At 39.5% G+C, this 21,482-nt stretch overlaps 1 protein-coding gene across 2 annotated transcripts in view; it reads right to left on the reverse strand.

The window, feature by feature from the left end:
* Positions 1-268: 268 nt before the first annotated feature.
* The window catches only part of LIFR (LIF receptor alpha), a 63,435-nt gene continuing 42,221 nt past the window's right edge, over positions 269-21,482 (reverse strand). For both annotated transcript variants that reach the window (XM_025052159.1, XM_025052158.1), the window contains exons 11-20: positions 20,731-20,893; positions 18,457-18,527; positions 16,609-16,822; positions 14,077-14,256; positions 11,371-11,472; positions 10,633-10,800; positions 6,789-6,950; positions 5,185-5,278; positions 3,453-3,531; positions 269-3,058 (exon numbers count right to left, since the gene is read on the reverse strand). In XM_025052159.1, coding sequence (XP_024907927.1) covers positions 2,435-3,058; positions 3,453-3,531; positions 5,185-5,278; positions 6,789-6,950; positions 10,633-10,800; positions 11,371-11,472; positions 14,077-14,256; positions 16,609-16,822; positions 18,457-18,527; positions 20,731-20,893 — 1,857 coding nt within the window. In that variant the 3' untranslated portion in view covers positions 269-2,434. The remainder of the gene's footprint in view (positions 3,059-3,452; positions 3,532-5,184; positions 5,279-6,788; positions 6,951-10,632; positions 10,801-11,370; positions 11,473-14,076; positions 14,257-16,608; positions 16,823-18,456; positions 18,528-20,730; positions 20,894-21,482) is intronic.

Here is a 21,482-nt window from a genome sequence, read left to right on the forward strand (position 1 = left end):
GAGTAATGACTTCTGATCCATATGGTGGGTCTTGGCTGTCTTCAACTCAATGGAGGAAAGCAAAGGAACCTGCTTTGGCCTCAGACCTAAACCACATTCTTCTAAGCATATAGCAAGTTACAAGGGGCTTGCCCAGACTAACAGAGCTTCTCATTAGCTTGGGGAACACTAGGTGTGGAACTCCAGAAGCAGGGAGAGGTGAGCAGCACTCAACCTTTTACATACAGGAAGAACAGTGAAGTCTTGAACAGTGAAAGGACTCAAGAGCCCCTGTGACAGTAATCATTAGCCAAATGAGTTGTTACATAGGTTGGAAGGGCACTGGATCCAGATGGTCACAGTTGAAATACATAAATAGTAATGACAGAGATCGTACAATCTCTTCTGGTCTTTTCCCATCATCTCGGTTTAGTGTAATTTAGACCAGTAAACTTTTACCTTAGCAAGCACTTATCCTTATCTTAAAGAGATGAAGTGAAGGACCCATATATTTCAGTGGAGAACAAGGCATGAGTTGGGGACAACAGGCATTTGCGATGATAAGCTTCGGCAGGGAGAGAAGGCAGCCCCAGGTCTGAGAGTCTTGGGTAGAAGCTAAGGGAAGGAGCCCAAGGGAGAAATAAGATGACAGAACAAACTCTTACAAGGGATGGCTCTGGTTTGATACATGTTTCATTGTTGAAAATCTCTATGAGCTATTGCATAGTTTTAGTATATTATGTGTGTACATAATTAATTCTATTTCATTCTATATGCCCATATATCATAAAGCTCAGGAATTTAGCTTAATTCTAGTAGTTAAAACCAGGATTCATAAACAGAGTACCTATAAAGATTTTGTCCTTTGTCATCCAGTAGCTTTTCTCCACAACATGGTTTTTATAAAGATAATTATGAGCTAGGAAAAAAAAACCTGATCCATTATGTACAGATACATTACAGAACCTCAGATGATAAAAAACAGGCATATCTTGGCTTATTCAGATATTTCAAAATTTTAAGTACTCTTCTAAACTATCAAAAGACAAAATGCATCAACAACCTGAGGGCAGGGACAATGTAAGATACACTTTGTAGTTTTTCATCTGCTTTTCTAAGAACCACATTCATTCTAGACATCACTTATGAAAATCAAAGGTGGGCAGAGGATGTTGTGAGACACATGACTCTGGACAGCTTACAAAGCAACGGCTACACCTTTGAGATAGGTATGCCCACTGACTCAAACTGATTTTATGACATTTCATATAAAATAGCCCTTGAGTAATTGTTCTTGTAAGAAGTATTGTCTTTTTCATTTACATTTAAAAATGTTAAGACTGGATCAAACAGTCTGGATTGATGATAATTTAAGAAACAGGAGCTGATAAGATGCACAAATGGGAGGAACACCGACGACTGCCCCGCCTGGGCGACGGGGCTCGATGGCATGGTCTTCTTGGGAGGAACTGAAGCCAATCAGAACTATGAAGATAGCAAATGCAGCCAGATATTGCTTAGTAGTCATCTCAAATAGTAAATCACTGGAATTATACGTTTATGAATAATATTGAATTTGCTCATATATTTATAAAACTGACACTGTGGAACAAAAAATAATCCAGATTCAAAAACAAACAAACAAACAAACTTAGATCTATAGTGTTAGAAATTTAAGTTTTATATATTAGGGTAACCAACTGCAAATTGAGAAGCTAGCATAAAAGTTAAAAAATAATGGAGAGGTTTGAAAAATCTACCAAAGCAAGAAAAGATGATTCTGATTTGGGCTGCTCAGTGTCATGCTCGTTTTCCAAGTTTGTACCCCTGAGAAAACTGTTTGATAACCATTATACAGTAGGCACAGAAATCAGCATACTTTATCAAACAAAACACTAAATAGCTGTCGCTACATTAAAAATTATATTAATTCTTGTAAATGCTGTGGATAGAGGAGAATAATGTTACAAGTTTTAAAATCTGTGCTTGGTTTTCATCCAGAATGGAGCAAATGTCAGGCAAATCAACATCATCTGTTACTTTGACATTTTTCTCCCTTGCCTGCAAATTTGCTTGCAATTCCATAAAGTATACATGTGAGAAAACCATTAACGACAGAACAGAATATGGTTGCTGGGAGATTTGTTTTGCACGTATGGACTAGACAGTATTAGGCTTGCAGTGCTTCTTGAAGGTAGAGAATGTGAGAATTCTCTGGCTCGAATCACAAATAGCTCCAAATCCCGAGTGGTGTGGATTGAATTTCTGTATTACTGTACTTTGGCTTTTAGACTACATTAGAAGCACATGAACAGTTTCACTGTAACTTGCATGTAATGAAGTCCCTCCCACTAACCACACTTCACAGGATCCCTCCAAGATGCCCAGTGCCGGTGCGGCAACACTAGCAATGAGAGCTTATTGAGATGGCAGACGGAAGTGACAGGTGTCACTATTAATCGTTGGGTTTGTTCTGAAAAAAGTTTGTAAAGGACCACCCTCCTCCATTAGATTTAGGAGAGTCTTCATCCTTAGGAGGAATCAAAAATTGTCGGGAGTTAATGGAACACGGACTTCCAAAAGACACAACTTCACTGTTGCTGTCTGTGGATCTGGGAGAGTCTGGAGATACTAAGTTCCAGGTATTTACATTTGCCTGAGGTCTGTAACCTGCAGTTGTATCTAAGTCATCCTCTGCTGCTGGATCTTCCATGGTGGAAGTAACTGGGAGGTGCATTTGTGGCTTATAGCCTGCCCCGCCCACAGGGTCGGTTTCTTGTTCTTCCTCGGGTTTCGCTTGGGGCTGGTACATGGACTGGACATCGATATAAATGACTTGTGAGGTCCCTCCAGTTTCATCCACTCCTGGGGTCGGTATTTCTTCCTCAACGACTGGTGGACAATAGGACACAACCACGTGGTTTTCAGGTTCTGCATCTGAGATCTCTTCTGGATGCTCCGCTACTGGGGAGATTATTTCTGTATCTTCTATTTTAGGAACTGTTGTTCGAGTTTCCAGCACCTCGACATTATTTGGGGTACAAGGATTCATTTCCAGTGTTTTAAGAGCACTGTTTCCCTAGAAATCAAAGATTTAAAACAAAGATTAAGAATAGCACTAAAAGCTGCTGCAGTCCCCTGCTCCCCTACAAAAAGGGGCATTATTCTGTATATATTTTTTCACATCTGCTTGTAAAAATTTTCTCTATTCTGTAGTGCATACTAGAGCAAAGTTAGTTTTTTTCTGCATATCAATATTTTTCTTGCTGTTAATGGTAGTGGGGGAAAAAAACATGGTACAAATGATTTAAAATTAATCATTTTAGAACTTCAGCAGATAGTAGAACACTTATTTTTTAAATATATTTTACTTAGGGTGATACTTGCATGTTAAAAACTTTTCACAAAAGACAAAAAAAAAAAAAAAAGAGAGCCAGTACTTCAAAGATAAGTATAAAAAAACAAAGGATTACCTCACAGACACTCTTTTGAAACTGTAATGCTTTACAATTTTCTGGATTCGGAATATCAGGGTAGAAGGTTTCTTTAATCCTTTAAATGAAGAATGATTAAGTACATTTAATAATGGTAAAATTAGCAATTAGACAACAAATAAGTAAGAAATCATGAGGCTTTGGCATTTCATAAGAATATTTTAATGAACATGAGATAAAAACAGAAGATCATTTTTAGTATGAAAATTCACTATTGCTTTCTATACAATGCGTTGAGAGGTTCCAATCTGAAAACAATAAATATTACTTCTATTTCTAGAGCTACAATATCTTATGTATCTTATGGAAATAGCAAAAAATTAAAGTGGTGACTGTGCTATCAGGTTAAAAGTAAAATACAGGCATTGCTCACATAAACAAAATGTTCATACTGCAAGCTGGATTAAGTATGATCGATTACTCAGGGAACATATTTGCATTATGCAGTTCTCTACTGCTCATAGCAAACCCTGGACTATTAGAAAAAGAAAAGCTATTCATCTTGAACAAAACCTAAACACAAACAAAAAAGAGATTTCTCAGTATCATATATTTAGGACTATTTAAAAGGACTTTATTATTTGAAATTCCTGCAAGGAAAAAAAAAATTTTGTTAATATAAGTCTGAAATGCTCTCACTTCAAACTCTCTCCTTTTACTTTTTTTTTTGGGGGGGGGGCGGTATTGAAATCGGTTTTAAGATGTGATTTCTGGTAATGAGAACATGGTTACCAAAACAGGGTATTCTATAATTCTCAATGATCACTATTTTGATTTATAAGCCAGAATTGCTAGAATACATTTCTCGTCTTTGTCATAAATGACGGCATTTTTAAGGCCAGCGAGGACCATCTACTCGTGAACACAGCCACTCGCTCAAAGTCCGGCCCAGGACAGCTCCTGCCAGCCGACCTGCGGCCTTCTCTCCGCTGAGCCTCTGCTCACCTCGCCTCACCTCCTGCCACTCACTCTCCCGCTTCAACTGGACACAAGGTTCTTTCTCCAGAAAATCAACTTCTTTCCAATTTCTGGGTCCTCACAGAAGTTATTCTTTCTGCCTGGAACATTCTTTCCCCTCTTCTTACCCTTTGGGATCCTGCTCAAACGGAACTCCCAGAGGGAGGCTTTGGCATGTCACCTCCAGTGACATGGTTGGTTCCCCTGCTATTCTCATGGCACCTGGTACCCTTCCTAATACCCACTCACTTTGTTAGATGATTATGGGTTTAATGTCCATCGTTACCGCTACGCTGTAAGTTGATAGGACCATGCTTACCTAGTTCACCACTATACCCTCTTTACATGGGAGGAGTCATCATATTTGTTAAATAAATGACCAGATTTTCTAAATAGGTTACCAGGACAAATGAGATCTTAATCATTAAAGTACATTTAATCTTGCATATAACTATTGTCATATTTAAGCCTGTAAATACTCTTTTGAGTACAACTGCTATTACTTTAAATTGTTAGTAAATAGGGAAAAAATTTATGCTTTACTTTAATTTTTAAACCTTTAAATACCATATCATGTTCTCGCCTAATATTAAATCCAATGTTAACTCTGAGTAAAACAAATACTTTTTTTAAAAAAATAAATACTTTTATACTAACCAGCTTCAACCAAAAAAATGTACTTATTTGTTAAACATAAACTACTTAACCATGCCCATAGGAATAAAACAGCAAGAGTAAATGCAAGTACCATTACCATTCTCGTTTCCGATAGCAAAGGATACTTGTTACCACGCCAACAATGACAGCCACAGCCACCGGGATGAGAATGGCAATAATTAATCCCACGGCTGAAAAGAGAATATTGCAAATATTAAAATCCCCAGTTTTAGTATGAAGTATAGAATAAATTTATATTAGAAAATATTTAGGTTGATAAGTGAGAAGAGAAAAAATAACTGCTCTGGGGACACCAAAAAACTGATAAAATGTAACCTGAACTATTTTAATAATTTTTATACTAAATTCTTTAGAGTAGGGTTTCTCAATCTTGGCACTTTTGACACTGAAGGCCAGATATTTCTCCAGTGTGTGTGTGCGTGCATGCGTGCGTGTGTGTGTGTGCGTGTGTGTAGGGGGATGCTGACATAGACATTGTAGGAAGTTTAGCAGCATCCCTGGGCTTCTAACCACTAGATCCCAGTAGCGCTTACGAGTTATGACAACCAAAAGTGTCACCAGACACTGCTAAGTGTCCCTGAGGAGGCAGTATCACCCCCAGTTGAGAACCATATCTTCATGGTCCGTTTTTTGAGTGTGTATGAACTCCAACTCAGGGGTCGAGAATAAGCTCGTGACCAAATTAAAGTTCCTTGCTGTTGACAAGATGGTCAAGTCCATCACTCTTCTCTACTTTCCATCTCAAATTTATAAGTTTTGTGCTTCACACTTTTTTTTTTTAAGTAGTTCCTTTAAGAATTGCAGAATTAACTAGGGCAAAAAAATTTAAACTGGTTGACCATATATAAATTTGACATGAATTTAGAACTCTGGACTTCAGCTGTATCTTTAATTCATTAATTTCTTAGGTACTCATTAGAAAATAGCATCAAATTGGGGCAGGACAATTAGCCTAGGGACGTTTCCCGTCCCCTCCAGAATGTTTCCTTAGTCCCTTACTTGGTCCTCTCCCTGTTTTAATTCCTAGCTTGACAGGTATGAGAAACAAGCCAAGGCCAGGAGACAGGCTAGCCGACCTTGGAGCAACCCCTCCCCTCCAGGTGGCGTGAGAAACAAGCCAAGGCCAGGAGGCAGGATGGAGAGCCTTGAGACGTCCCCTCCTCACCAGGATAAGGATCCGGAGTCTGTCCCTTATCCTTTGTTCAGAACTGGCTAATCATAATATCATTACAACATCACCTGCATTGCAAGTATCATGTCCTCCTCCCATCCCCAAGAAACAAAGGCCTGTGATCCAGACAGCCAGGGCAACTGTCTTAGAGTTTGCCTACACTTTTCTCTGAAGTGTGTACTTTTGCTTTAATAAAAAGCACTTTCCTGCTGGCTGTTTGTTGTGTCCTTGAATTCTGTCTAGTGGCACTAGACAAGAACCTGGTCACCAGAGCTCTAGCTCAGGGTCCCTCTTTGGACTCCCACCCTGTTGAGCTCTCTGGCATCAAAATGACTGACAAAATAAATAGGAGGTCAGCTCACGGCCTTTTAACACTGCCCTCTACCTACTACAAATGTCGAAATTAAATGTTGAGATTAACAAAAGGGAGGGTTCCGACATAAACAAAAATCACTAGAACACTATACATTTGAGTATGGAAAGCATCTCAATGGCAGTATTTAACTCACAATTTTCCTTTGTCACCACAAACATGCTCTTCTCTGGGCCCATTCCACCATCTGTGTAGGCTCGCAGGACGAGATGGTAACTTGTTTTACCTTGAAGATCAACAATTCTCAGTGTCTTCTGGGATATGTCGGTAATATTCTTAACCTTCACATCGGAACGACCTATTTTTAAAGTGAAAAATATTATTACTGATCTCTACATCGTTTTAAACTCATGGTTACTCATAGCTGTCACACCCATGTTCCTTTTAGGTGAGTCCAGCTGCTGGCCTTCTCCGGGGCCAAGGCCAGTGGAGTCAGCCAGTGCCATGGTCAAGTTCTACCTCTGCCAGTTAGTAGCTGTGTGATCTAGTGCTGTTATTTAAACCACCTTGAACCTAAGTGTCTCTTAACTATGGAGAAGAATATCACAACCTTATCTCACCCGGCTACATGAAGTTTTCATACACATTTTCTAGAATAATGCCTGGCACAGAGCAGACAATCAGTACAATTCACTTCTCTTTCTGTTACTAAGAGCATGAAAAACCACCACAACCGAACCCAGTGAGGTGAGGGGCGCTGTCACTCAGCTGATCCTGCCTATGAGTGGAGCGAGAGACCGGAGGGAGCAGGAGTGAGCACAAAGCAATGGAGCTTACGCCACACCACTCAGGAGAAAAGGCTGTGCTCTGAGTTCTCAAACGAGGCACTAATGAGAAAGCTTTTTTTGAGTCATTTTAAAAAGAAGTGTAAAGAATTGTTTAAACTATTATTTAAAAATTTTAACCAATACGAGAAAATCTTTTTAAAAAGTAAATCGCACTAAATGGCTAGAAGCTAAAATGTAGCAGTTCCCTGCCAGCACCTTCCCCCACCACCTACAAGCACTTTAAAATCATGGTATCGATCTATTTGGGTATTTCTTTCAAATTTTCAAAATAAACCTACGTTGGTAGTACTTCATTTTTAAATTCTAGACACTATCTACTCATGTCCCACAGGCAGATGAGGATTCAGCTCTCTCACACCACCACCAGATTCCCCTCGCAACCCGCATCATTCATACAGAAACATCAAAACACTTGGCAAATTCAGTGTTTACTTTACTGTGATCACATAAATACGGATTACTGCTAGGACAAAATGCTTGGTATGACCATGTTTCCTTCCTCGTTTTTCTGTTGTAATAAATGATTTTTATTCTCATTTGATTGCTGCACCAATTTGTAAGTCTTCCCACACCCTCCAATTAATATTCAATGCAATTTTCCAAGTGGCCCGACACAACCAAGTCCTAGTGCCACTGCCTGCGCCCAGCCCCTGCCCACTTCCCTCCCGGGGGCCACCCTCCCTGAGCATCACCACTAGACTGGCAGCCTTCTAGCTGCTGTGGTGCTGGAGCTCCCTGCCCCCTTATTTCCACATGTGGACACACTCTCCCAGCAGCTTCCCGGGAACGGGAGCATCGGGGAAGGGAATACGGGCAGCCTGAGCGTCTAAAAACATCCTCACTTCGCTCTCACATTGGTTGATAGATCGTTTTCATTCAGTATTTTGAAGACACTTCTGTGTTACCTTCTAGTACCTGCTGCTGTTAACAAGTTTGCTACCATTCTTATTCCTGACACCTGGCACATGTGCTACTTTCCTCTGGTTGTTTCTAGAACTTTTCCTTTATGTATTAGGTGCTCTGAAAATTCATGACGCCATACCTTGGCATAGATCTTTTTTTCCAATTATTTTACTGTGTACTTAGTGGTATCTTTTACTTTATATATTCAGGTTTTCCAGTTCTGGAAAATTTTCTAATGCTGTTTCTTTGATAAGCTCCTCTCTCCATTCACTCTTCTCTCTTGACAGAACTCCTGGAAAGCAGGTCTTTGACGTTCCAACTTTCTAATCTTTTAGCTGTTTTCTCCTTTCTAATCTTTTAGCTGTTTTGTCTAATTTGGGGAAGAATTTTTCTAGTTTTCATTTAATTTCTCTATCTTCTATTTAATTCCCTAAAAATCTCTCTGATCACATTTTTGAATTTTTATGTCTTCTGATTTTTACTTTTTATAGTGTCATGTCTTTTCAATAAACACAGTGTGTCTCAGCCATCCAAGTACAGTTTTGTTTTAAATGTTTCCCCACACTGACTCTGTCTCCTCTGATTTTGCCTGGCATCTGTCTTTCACGTTAGAAGCATTCCCAGCCATCTGGTTACCCCTGGCTGCTCATCATGTTTCAGAGTGAGCCACAAAGGCCCACAGGAGGCTAGGTATTCATGGGTGGGGTTTACTGTTTTGTGGGTTTCACCTAGGCCTGGTGGTGAATGACGAGGTGGGTTCCTAGCTTTTCACTGGGACAATCCCCCAAATGTCAGCATCTTTTATGTCTTTTCTTGTGTCATTTGGATTTCCCAAAGGAAGATCCTATAATCTCTTGTCCAGGGAAATAGGCCCAGGTGAAGAAGTCCTATTAGCTGGGTGGGAAGGAGGAAGAGGAAAGGTCATACTATTTACTAAGGTATCCCCACTGTCTGGAGGCTCTTTGGTTCAGTTTCTTCAAAGAATATAAATCTCTTGTCTTCAAGCAAGGGAGAAAGCATTCACATTAGCTGTATGAAGCTGGTGTAGGACTTGTGAGTTCTAACTGCTCCTTACACAGACTTTCAATCAACCCTCAATAGTCAGCCCAGATCCATCCTAACCATTTGCCTCCGATCCTGGCCCTGCAGAATGAATCAAATTACTTTTCACCGATGACTGTCTCCCTAGATTTCACCATCCTCCACTCCTCTAGGTCACTCACCTCACTTCCAACAGACTCAAAATGTCTAAATCCTCTATTTTGAGGTACTCTTGCCTCTCTAGTTGTCTTTGTGGCTTTATGCATTGTTGAGTTTGTTTGTTTGTTTGTTTTTTCTGTTTTACTCTAATTTTAGTGATCAATCCACCATGTCTAACTGGATGTCTAAATGTTAGAATTTTAATTGGTTCAAGTGTAAAATTTCTGAGCATTTGAGGAAAAATACACTAGACTCTAGATGTTTGTAAAATTTGACTTTTAGGGTTTCCCTCCTCTACAGGCAACTCTGAAGGTTCAAGAAATGCAGAACGTCATGACCTGGGGGAGGCATGCATTAATGCAGGGGGCTTAGCTAATGCCTGAGCAGCATCTCCACGCAGCAATGCCGCTCTCTACTTGTCAGACTAGCATCAAACAATTAAAGTGGTTTCTTTCCAAGGAGAGGTCATTACGTGGAACGAAAGCTCTCAGACTGAAAGGATGATACGCTTATGTTATGTGGCTATGAATAAGAAACATCTGACTCAGACAGAAATGTAATTTAGGGAAAAGCCAGAAGTCTGCATAAACATTTCTGTATTTGTAAACTTGAGAATTCTCTAAATTCTTTGGACATACACTTACCAGTTGTCAAGGACTGATTGACTTTTTAAGATCTAATGGATATACTCATCCCCAACCAAGTCAATTAAGTTTCTCATGGAGGCCATGGCTAAAAAAGGAGGCTCCAAAACCATTCTCTGGGTTCCTGAGTTTTTTTCCTCCATTATTATAAGTACAGGAAGACTTGTTTTAAAAAGTAACCTTCATAAGATGCTATGTTATGGATCATGGGGCTTATAATCAACGGCTTCAGAATAAATGATTCAAATGATTTCTGAAACACGACATATCATTAGCATATATTTAAAATTCTCATATTCATAAAATGACTGCATTTTCATTTCCCCATTTTTCAGACAGTTTTGGAAACTAATATTAAAGTAATCAGCAGCGTTTTTCTCTCTTTTTTTTGCAATTAATGAAGAACTTCTAAGAAGCACTATGCTCACTCTAGTAATTTACTTACTTGATTCCAAACCCTTCATCTTAGATGTGTCTCTCTCGCCTTTTTCAAAGTAAAATAAATATCCTCTTAAAAAGCCTCTAAGCTCTTCCACAGGAATATCTTCCCATTTTACTAATATCGAGTCTGCAGATGTATCCTCAACAGTAAAATTTGGTGCAACTATTGGAGCTGTAAAAGGAAAAAAAGTTAATAGCTAAAGGAGAGTTTCCTAACAGAGAGCAAGACATTAATGTTTAATGAAATTTCTAGCCTGGAAAAGCTTGGAAAAACTTTATTCTCTATTAAATCAAAAACTTTCACAGATATTATCACAAACACTTTTGCTGTGAAGCTAATAATTAGACACACAAAGGCAGAACTTAGTACAACTTCTGGACATAACACACATCTTGAGAAACTACCTATGCAAAATCTTTAAGTGGCTACTCAAATAGACTTCATTTACATTTCCAGACTATTTATTGATAGTCTGGAATAAGTAAATAGTTGTTTAAATTTACATAAATGCAAATTAAATATTTTTGAAATCTAAATTGATTTAATTTTCCGATGACAATTAAATTGTGAAATATAAATATTCAACCAATGAAGAATAAGTAATCATAATTTTAAATTTATCATACAAATTATTTTTCCTTCCTTGAAGAGGCCAATTTAATCTATTTTTAGAGTCTACTTGTCAATTTATAATTTCTCATGTTACCTTGAACTCTAAGAAAACTTACCCATTTAACTTACCCAATTCTTCTATATATCCAATTACAGAACGTAATAATTGATAGCCTTGATTTCTGCACCCATACAGGAAAAAATTATATCTTACACCTGGTCGAAATTGATCTATAGGATGAAGACAATCAGTAAACTTTCATAAGTACACATTACTATATCTTTTTAGAAATATCAAATTTATGATAACTTACTCTGAAATTTCCAAAGCTAATTTTAAACAGATATTTTATTATAAAAAATTCATCCATATTTTCTAAACCGGTAAATATTCAGAGTGAAAACTGACTAAAAGTTAAACAAATTAGCTTCTATTATAATAAAAAGTTTAGCTTTATAACATGATAACACTTTGAAGAGAAAAAAAAATGGTGATCGAGATTTTGATTTTGTTCTTTAAAATCAAGCAATGATGACTTCTTCCCAGATTTGGTCCAGGCTCAGTTTACTAATCTATCCTCGGTCTACATCATGTTTCTGAAAAGCCTTTCCCTAACTAGTGTTGGTTCTAGGTTGGAAAGCAATCACTGCTCTCCCCTTGCTCCAAGAAGCAGATACTAAAATTTCCACTCTATTCTGATGCTTCAGTGTTAAAACAATTGGGCCTTAGAGACTGTTCCTCTTTAAAGAATTACCATTTAGTGCCCTGAGTAAAATTCACGAGACACACAAGAGAAGCACTGTAACTTCAATTCGAAAAGCCCCCTTGAAATGCCTCCTCAGTACAAGGCCACGTGCGAAATGTTGGGAACACAGAGGTGGTCATAACGAAGTTGGCAGAGAGGTGGGATGACAGACAAGCAGGGGTAACCATAACACAGGGTGTTAGACTGGAGGGACCTACCATAGGCAGTGGCACCTTCAAGGAGGGAAAAGCCACCAAGAAGTGATATCTGAACAGGGCCCTGAAGGGCAATTAGAACATCAGTGATCTACAGGCTCAAAAGTGAGGTGATCAACCTCTGATATCATTTTGAACTTTTTTCTTTGGAGACAGGAACACTTGAGATTATGACTTTATACTGCATGTACGTTAGTAAATCTGCACCTAGTTTTATGTGTCAATTACGTACATTTATATTCTACAGGGTTCTGATGCCTAAGAAGAGCCTGAATGGGTTAGAGCATAAGGAATGTGTTTTGAGGTCATAAAGGAGAGAGGAAAGTTAAAGAGTAGATCACTGGATGAGGAAGGAGTAGGAGTGCCAACTATGGCCACACATTGTTCTATTGGCAGAAAACAAAAGACAAAATTCCCAGCCTTCTGAAGCTTTGAATTGCTCTGAATTTGAATCCTGGTGCTAGCACACACTAATATTGTCACCTTGGCCAAGTTACCTACTTCTCTCAACGGCTGTAGACTTTGCTCATCTGCCTTGGCATATAAAGTTTTTCTTGACCTCCAGGTGTCAGCTTAAACTTACAAGCCAGATTCTGTATCTAAGGAGACACCTCGCCCCTGACTCCACCTGCCCTGGTCTGTCCTGACCATCCTCAAAGCCCAGGTGAGAAAGAACAGAAGATGGGTTAGAAAGTATGCAGAGTACACTAGATAGGGGTAAGGCTCAGGCGGCTTCACGTTGGGCAAAAGACAAGAAAGAGGAGGGTGGGGTGCAGCCAGGCACGCTGACAAGTGCGGTACGCTGGAAGAAAGGACGAAGGGAGCCATTCTGCCCTGGCCAGTTATGCATGGGAAGGAGTTTGGCTGTATTCCAAGTAGAACTAGAAAATAACCCACGTAGTAATCTAATGAACGAGACTCATCTTTACCATTTGACAGCAAAAAACAAAAAACAAAAAAAAGGAAACAAGTAGAACTTGTTCTCTGGAAGAGAACAGTCAGCAGCTGCTTGCTCTCCTGAACTTCACTAACGTGTGAGGGGGCGCCGTGAGAGGGACAGGACATCACTACCCACAGGCTGCACGCTCCAGAATTCCCACGAGTAGAGACACGATACCCACATCAGCTGCTCAGAAGGAACAGTGACAGTAGAAAGAGGGCAGTAATTCCCACGAACAGGCTGGTTTGGGCTGTACGGTGGCAAGTGGCCCTGTGGCTGAACTTAGGCTGCACCATATCAAGGGCTGCCTGGCGAAGAGGCTCAGGGCTTGTCAGCATCTGGCACTGGGAACTGGCCGCTGCCCGTGCTGTGCCCCCGCCACACCGATGCCCCCTTGACCAACGAACAGCAGGCAAAGCGGTAATGTGTGCAGGTCCTGTTCTCAGTCTCTCTCTAACCTCAGTAACCCAGGCCCTGGGCAAAGAACGGCAAAAGGACCTGAGTGAGGCCACTCTCCTGGGTTTTGTCGTCTTCTTTTCATGAACATTTCCCCATGTTGTTAAATCTTCAACACAGGGTTTAGTGCTACTTAACATTGCATTTTATCAATATACGATAATTGACTCATTTTCCTATTAGCTATTTTGATGGTTTTCAATTTTTATGATTATAAGCAATGCTGTGATGAACACTTTTAGATGTAAATCTGTGTTGTTCTCCGATTATTTCTTAGAGTAAATTCCTAGACAAGTAATACTAGATCAAAGGCTATGAATCCTTTCACATACATTCAGCCACAAACCACCTTCCAGAAAAGTTAAACCAGTCCAAACCCAGCCCATTCTTAAGGGAGAACAGTCACTTCAGTGTAGCCAGTCATGCCATGAATTGCTCTTTTTAAAAATATTTTTGAAGGACTCTGAGAGGCACTTACCAGATTCTATTACGGTTTCGGTGCTGTTTGAAGGGACTTTTTTCCAGTCCATAAGGCAGGGCTCAGACTGAGATGAATTACACCATTTAATCACATAGTCACAAGTCATGTTGGGATCGTAATTCCAAGTGAGGAGAATCCCATTTCCCATCCCAACAGCCTGCTCTATTTTGAGATCATCTTCAACAAGAGAAAAGAATATTTTACTATAGTTAAAAATAACAATATAAGTCAAATTTCATAAAAATGGGCAAGAGTTATAAAAATTACTTCACTGTACAGAAATTTTAAATAGTGCTCAAACTAGATAAACCTTTAGTAAAGTTTATTAGTATTGCTGATATTTTTGTTAACTACAGCAATTACCTGTATATATAGATTAACTTAGCAGCTGAAACAAAGTAATAAAAAAGTACCTAGGATCAGGTGGTAACAGTGTGGTCAAGGCAGGGACCAGAAGATCAAGGGCAGGGAAGGATGGGGCAGAAGGAATAAGGGCACCATAGGGGACGTGGCAGGCACAGCAAGGGGCAAGGCAGGCTGGAGGCTGGTGAGCAGCACGAATGGATGGTCTGACGCCCTCCACTCATCATCGCCGTGGATATGAGCTCTGTGAGAGCAGACGGGGCTGTGCCTGCAACCCCAGCCCGGCACAAAGTGCGCAGAGAAGGAGCGCAACACACGCTGTGAAGGGTGGATGAACTGACCCCTCTCTTCCTTTCTCGGAAGACAGCTCCCCAACACATGGGCTGAAGGGATTCTGGAGACAGAGCAGGGAGGGGAGGAATCTGCTGAAATGCTTTGGGATGAAAAGTTGTGGGGTAGGTTGGCCAGTGTGGCACAGAGAGGAAAAAGCCTAAACAAGGTCTGGGGAGGAAGGAGGGGTGAGGTGGCTGGTGGGAAGAGGCTGGTGGGAAGAGAAGGGAGGCCCGAGGTTGGGGGAGAGGAATTAGCATGGTTAGGACAGCATGGCCAAAAGGAAGAGGGCAATTTTTTCCACAGTAACAGGAAAGAGAAGTATAGCTGGCCCTTTGTGTTTGCAGGTTTTGCATCCACTGATTCGACCAACCACGAAAACAGTATTTTAGATGTGTGGCTGGGAATCCAGATGCAGAGGGCCACCTGTATGCATCGTTTGACGTCATTTTCAGTAAGGGACTTGAGCCTCCTCAGGGGTCCTGGAGCCAATCTCCCGTGGATACTGAGGGATGGCTGTAATTTCTATAACTGATGTATGTTTAAGGGTTTAGCCATAGAAAGACTTTTTAAAATTTGCACTCATAAAGCAACTATTACTGAACACAACAATTTGGCTTAAAATACAGAAGACTTTGGACATAACAGCTTTTTGGTCAACGTGATTAAAAATCCACAGCGAAACCCTGCTGAGGCCGCGAGGCTTCCCCCTTGGGAATCCCTCAAGGAGCCATGACTTGCTCTGGGGCTTCAGCAACTGACAGCTGGTGACTGGACCACTGTGAGTGCTGTAAATTAGTCTTTTGACGGACACGTGGAAAAGGTAAAAATATAATTCTTGAATGAAAAGATAACATAGCTATTGCCCATCATTGACAGCAATGAAATATCTAAATCTGTAGGTTATCTGCTTATGGGTTGTTTACACATCTCTCTCTTTTCTTTTTTTGCCTCCACCCTTTCTGGTGTGTCCACTTCTATCTGGGCTCTGGTCAGTGTTCTGCATCTCTGAGGTGCAGTAACAAGTGATAAGACACTCAGTGCCTCAAGCAAGAATTGAAAAGATACTTAGAGGACCCTAATTGGACCAACCTGTTTTCCTCTAGAAGTGGGTGGTCAAAGAAAGGCGCCTCATACTGGGACAGGACAGCAAAGGGGTGGGGGTCAGGGAATAACTCAGAAGAGGAGTCAACAGGAAGAAGAGGTAGAAGTGGCCATTTAAAACTCACGACTCAAGAAGCTGTCAAGGTAGCTAAGGAGGAACGGACTAGTTACTGGTAATCCACAAAATTTAAACAAAGTCATTAAGTAATTTTAAAATTGTACCACGATTTTTAAAGTCTATATTGAAGGTCTAATTTAGACTTTAAGAAAAATTACTTATCAATAAAGGAATCCTATTAAAAAAGAAAGTCTTATCAACAAAGCTGCCATTTAAAATGAGGATTTCCGCCCCCCACCCTTGACAGTTTGAAAATAGCCTGACATAAGCATCATCTCTCATGGTCTTGGGGAGATATAGGAAAACTGTATCTGAATAAACTGTTAAAACATTTCTTCCTAAGAGTAATATTCAAAACCATAACTCTCCAACATTATGTGTTAAAGTAATTGGATACAGTAATTATCTTATCCATCAGCATAGATGCTTCAAGTCAAGACTAATGACTGCTGTCTTTCAGTGAGCAGGTGACATTCATCTGTCTTCCTCCTTATATACCAGCCGCAGGAGGAGGATAAGAGAAGGAAGCTGTTGTATATGAGAGCAAGCGACACGTTCAAAATGTTTCACTTTAATTTCCTGTTCTTATATATTACATTATCTTAATTACTCACCATTTGGAATTTCCATACTAGCTATTTTAGAAGGTGGCGATGAGCCAACAGAATTTTGTGCCACCACACTGATAATGTAGTCATTTTTATCAAGCTCTATTTCTGCCTTGTGTTGAGGATCAGGGATCTCCGAAAGGGACTGTGTTTTCTCATCTGATGAACATGATACATTATAGAAGAGTATTTTTCCATTAGCTTCATTAATGGGTAAAGGCTATGAAACACAGAAAGATAAATTCTGTTATAAAAACCTGGAAAAGTGACTATTTGATAAGGGAAAGCCATCAAGTCTAAACTGGACACTACACTAACCATAATGAGGTAATATTAGAAAAGGTGAAGTTGTTAACAAACCATGTAAAGTCCACTGAGACCTGGATAAATCAGGAAAGTGACATTGATGAAAAATGATATGTGCTATAGGCATTAAGCGTACACAGAAATATAAAATATAACAAGTAAAGACAAAACAATGTTTAGCCTCACTTTTTTCAGAAGCAAACCAAAAATAGTTTTGAGAAGCACTGCTCTACCTAGAAATGAACAAAACAAAGAAGTATAGCATCATAGCATTTTTTCAAACATTTACTGTTTTCTCATTTTAAAGTAGTACATGGCTCATTACAGAAAATCTGTATTATTTTCTTCTGGTCTTCCGACCCCTCTGACCTTCCCTTCTCCTCCGTTGGATTCTCCTCCTTTGTTGGTCCTTCATATGCTGCCATCACCTAGGGTTCCATCCTTGGCCTCTTTCCACCTTGATCCCATTTATATGCTACTCAAAGCTTTGTCTCTAGCTCCGCTATCTCCCCCGAGCTCCAGAGCCTGACATCGAACCACTGTCTCCTGGATTCTGCTCACACATCCCAACGACACGTGCTTAAAAAACGCAACGTGTCAAAAACAACTCAAATAGGGAAGAACAATTAACCTCGTCACTGAAGTTAGACTCAATCACTTCAGTATTTTTAATCCTCGGTTAAATATTCTAGTTTGAACAACATGCCACACTTTCTGTCCACTGAAAGAACTTGTCTACTGGTTACTATGTTGCCGTGAACCTGAGAGACAATGCAGAGTGGCCACAGGGGAGCTTCTGGCCAAGGGCAAGAGGGGACACGCCCGCCGCACACAAATCGCCTCCCGCAGAGCTGCTTACGTGGAACTTGCACAGACTTCGCCGTACTCAAAACTGTACTGAGGTCGAAGTTTTGTAAAAATAACATTATTTTACTTTTAATACCAATATTCACTAAAGGAATCTGATAACGACTGCTCTTATGAAATCTGATGTAGAAAACAACTGTGTTTTTAATGTTCATAAATGAGATAAAAAAACAGCAACAAAAATAAAATGTTTGCTCCACTAGGGGGAAACCAGTAGAACACTGCAATTCATATTTTATCTAAAATTTTACAAAACTATAATTTAGAATAAAATTTATTTAAGGGAAATAAATTACACGCAAAATATATAAAAAGCTGGTTTCCTGTTCATCGAAGACAAAATGGAAAGTAAACACTCAGGATTCTAACTTCAGCTTCTGGATGTATTTCTGACTAAAGGGAGAGATAGAGAATTCATGAAATTCTTAGGTCTTTATAAGCCTCAGAAAATCAAATGACAGAATGCTCAGACCTGAGAACATCCTCACTGAAATGACCGTGATGCATCAACAGTGATGAGGAATCTGGGGGTTTGAGGAGCCAGGTTACATTCTCAGCAATACTGCTGAGCCAGTCTTGGAAATCCTGCCTCTTTGACAACCCAAGCACCATATGTAAGTTAGTTAGATAGTTTAGCATAATCAAATTAAATAAGTACTCAAGGAAAAATTAGATATTTACCTTCCAATATATTATTAAGTTTTTTCCATCAGAACTCCACTCTCTCCAAGTATCTGGTCCCTTTGAAGGAGCTAGGAAAGAGATTCAAAAGTTAGTATTTAAGATGAATACTATGTCAGTTTATAACGTTAACAATTGGGATGGTGGTGCTTGACTTTTTTTTCTAGGTTTTTGGAATTCCCAATAAAAACAAGAAAAAGTTCAGTGGTTTCCACTTAGAAAATTAAATAAGGAAAAGCTCTCAACGTCTGCAAAACACAAGGCCCCTTAAAATGGGTTAAAATCACCCTCAAGGCTGTAAGTGATGGGTCCGAGGGTGCTTCTGTCTCCCGTCCTGTCATCTCCCCTTACAGAAATTGGTTCTCACCATACACTGGCTTCCTGGCTGTTCCTCAGACATGCAGAGGACACCTGCCCCGGGCTTTCTGTACTTACGGTGCCCTCTCTTTCTCTGCCTAGAACTCTCTTCTCCTGAATGAACCATGTGGTTTGCTTCCTAACCTCCTTTATACCTGAGCTCAAGTATCTTAGTGAGGTCTCCTCCAGCTACCCTATTTAAACCTGCAACTCCCCTCTCCATCACCCATCCTTCATTTCCCAGCCCTCTTTCTAGGTTTTGTTTTTCTCTGTGCCACTCACTACCACCCAACATTCACTCTTATATCCTTGGTGACCAGAGCAACTCCTGATACACAGTAGGGACTGAATAAGTTTCCTATTTCCTATCATATGCTGCCATCACCTAGGGTTCCATCCTTGGCCTCTTTCCACCCTGCACACTCTCCCAGACTGATCCCATTTATATGCTACTCAAAGCTTTGTTTCTAGCTCCGATCTGTTAAGTGAATTAAAGCCTTCATCTTAATAAAGTATAAACAAAATATTTGTTTCCTTTTGGCAACAACAGCTGAATGACTGACGGCAAAAGTACCTGTGGTAGCCAGTCTCCAAAATGATCAGTGATATTGGTGACGCCTGATGTTCATGCCCTTGAGTGGTCCCCTCTCACACTGTATCAGGGTGGGCTTGTATGACCAACAGGGTATGGCAGGCATGATAGTATGTCCCATCTGAGGCTAGGTCATAAAAGATATCGTGGAGGAAGCCTTGTTCTCTCTTCAATCATTACTAGGAGGAGCTGGCTGCCATGTTATGAGGGCACGCCAGCAGCCCCATGGAGAAGCCCACATGGTCAGGAACTGAGGCCTCCTGCCCGTACCCACATGAGTAAAACATCCTAAAAGCAAATCCTCTAGCCTTAATCAAGCCTGCAGCCCCCACCCACATCCAGCTATAGCCTCAGGACAGACTCTAAGCCAGAGCTACACAGCTAAACTGCTCCTGAATTTCTGACCCACTGACTCTGTGAGATGATAAATGTTTGCTGTTTTACGGCACAGATTTGGAGGTAATTTGTCATGTAGCAATAGATAACTGATAGTTTTCCTCTGGACTCATGCACAGGCTTCATTTCTGATGATTCAAATAATTCTTACACATATTGCAAAGCTCCACTCCTCTCTCTAGTCTTTATATGGAGAGACAAAATCCGGATTAACATCTATAATTGTTTTACTGTTTGTTAAATTTTTTAGAAGAAGTTTTGTATTCCCTATATTATATAGTGCAAATAAAGCCTTTGTTACCTTTTGATAAATGATTACTGAAAATCACATCTATTTCTAAGTTTCTGTTATTGTTGTTGTTTGTTTTAACAATGACATGATAAAATTAGGATAGAATCTCATTCTGTCTTTGGAAATTATCATACTCTGAAAACCAGCTACCTGATTTTATACCTATTTTGATTTAAGTGTACTGCAGAAACTAAAGTTCTAGACCTTTCAGCTCCACTCCTTTCTCAAGCTTAGGTCGGAAATAAAAATTGCAATAAATTCTTTTTAGTAATGATTGTTTCTAATAAAAAGGCAAAACAGATGGTGGAAATTCTCTTTGAGAAAAACCGCCCCATAATCTCGCCGTGGTGTTGTTTGGTTTCCTGTGCACCATCCTAACGCAGCTGCAATCACACTGCAGACAGAGGGGCCTCGTCCTTCTCCACAGCACAGGCCAAGCGTTTCTCCGTAGTATCACAAAACTTTAAAAACCATCATTTAAAATGTCTGTATGTTATTATACTGGCAGATATTTTACGATTACACAATTCAAGCATTCTCCTATGTTTAGTCACTTTGGTGATTTTTTTTTAAAAAACGTTTGTAGAATTTCAAGATCCATAGTAATAATTAGCCATAAATCATTTAGTTAACTTACTGGCTTCTGTGGTTAAATACTGTTTTTCATTGCTCCATTTACTCCATTTCCAGAAAGTTTCACTAGAACAACGAATCCGAAAGGTATACATAGTATATGGATTTAACTTGTCCACAGCAACAAGATAACTTGAATTTTCTACTCCTTTGATTGTGACATTCCGCTATTAGAAAACAAATAAATATGTGCACATATATGTACATGAAATGTCATGTGTGTATGAGTACACGTATACACATACACCATTTTAATCCAAATAATGGTCAATTAAATTATGTAGAAAGGAGGATATAATTTTGATAATAGGTCAATGGTTAATGGTGATGCAATAAACCTTAATATATTTTAGTAACCTAAGATGACCTTGAGAATTACATATATTATTCAGATGATATCTGAAAGCTTACTGGAGGCAGGTATCATCTTATACATCTTTTTTTATATGGTACTTTGTACCTCTAGTATGGTGCTAAACATGTAAAATATTCAACAAATATTTAAACTAAATAAAATGAAGCAATTCAAAACAAATTTGAGGATCTGCATACTTCAAGGAAAGCCTCTGAGCTCCCAATTCTTATTACAAAGGAGCTTTTGGGGTTAAATTTTGTAGCGTGACTGATTTTCTAGAAATCATCAGTAAGTTTCAAAATGAATATTTAAATACAATATCATTTATTTTGGACTTACCACAAATTACAAGATAGTGCAGTATAAAAGTCAACCTAAGTATTTAAAATGTATTAAAAAGT

The sequence above is a fragment of the Pteropus alecto genome, unplaced genomic scaffold, assembly GCF_000325575.1.
Source record: "Pteropus alecto unplaced genomic scaffold, ASM32557v1 scaffold338, whole genome shotgun sequence".
In the NCBI taxonomy this organism is placed as follows: Eukaryota; Metazoa; Chordata; class Mammalia; order Chiroptera; family Pteropodidae; genus Pteropus; species Pteropus alecto.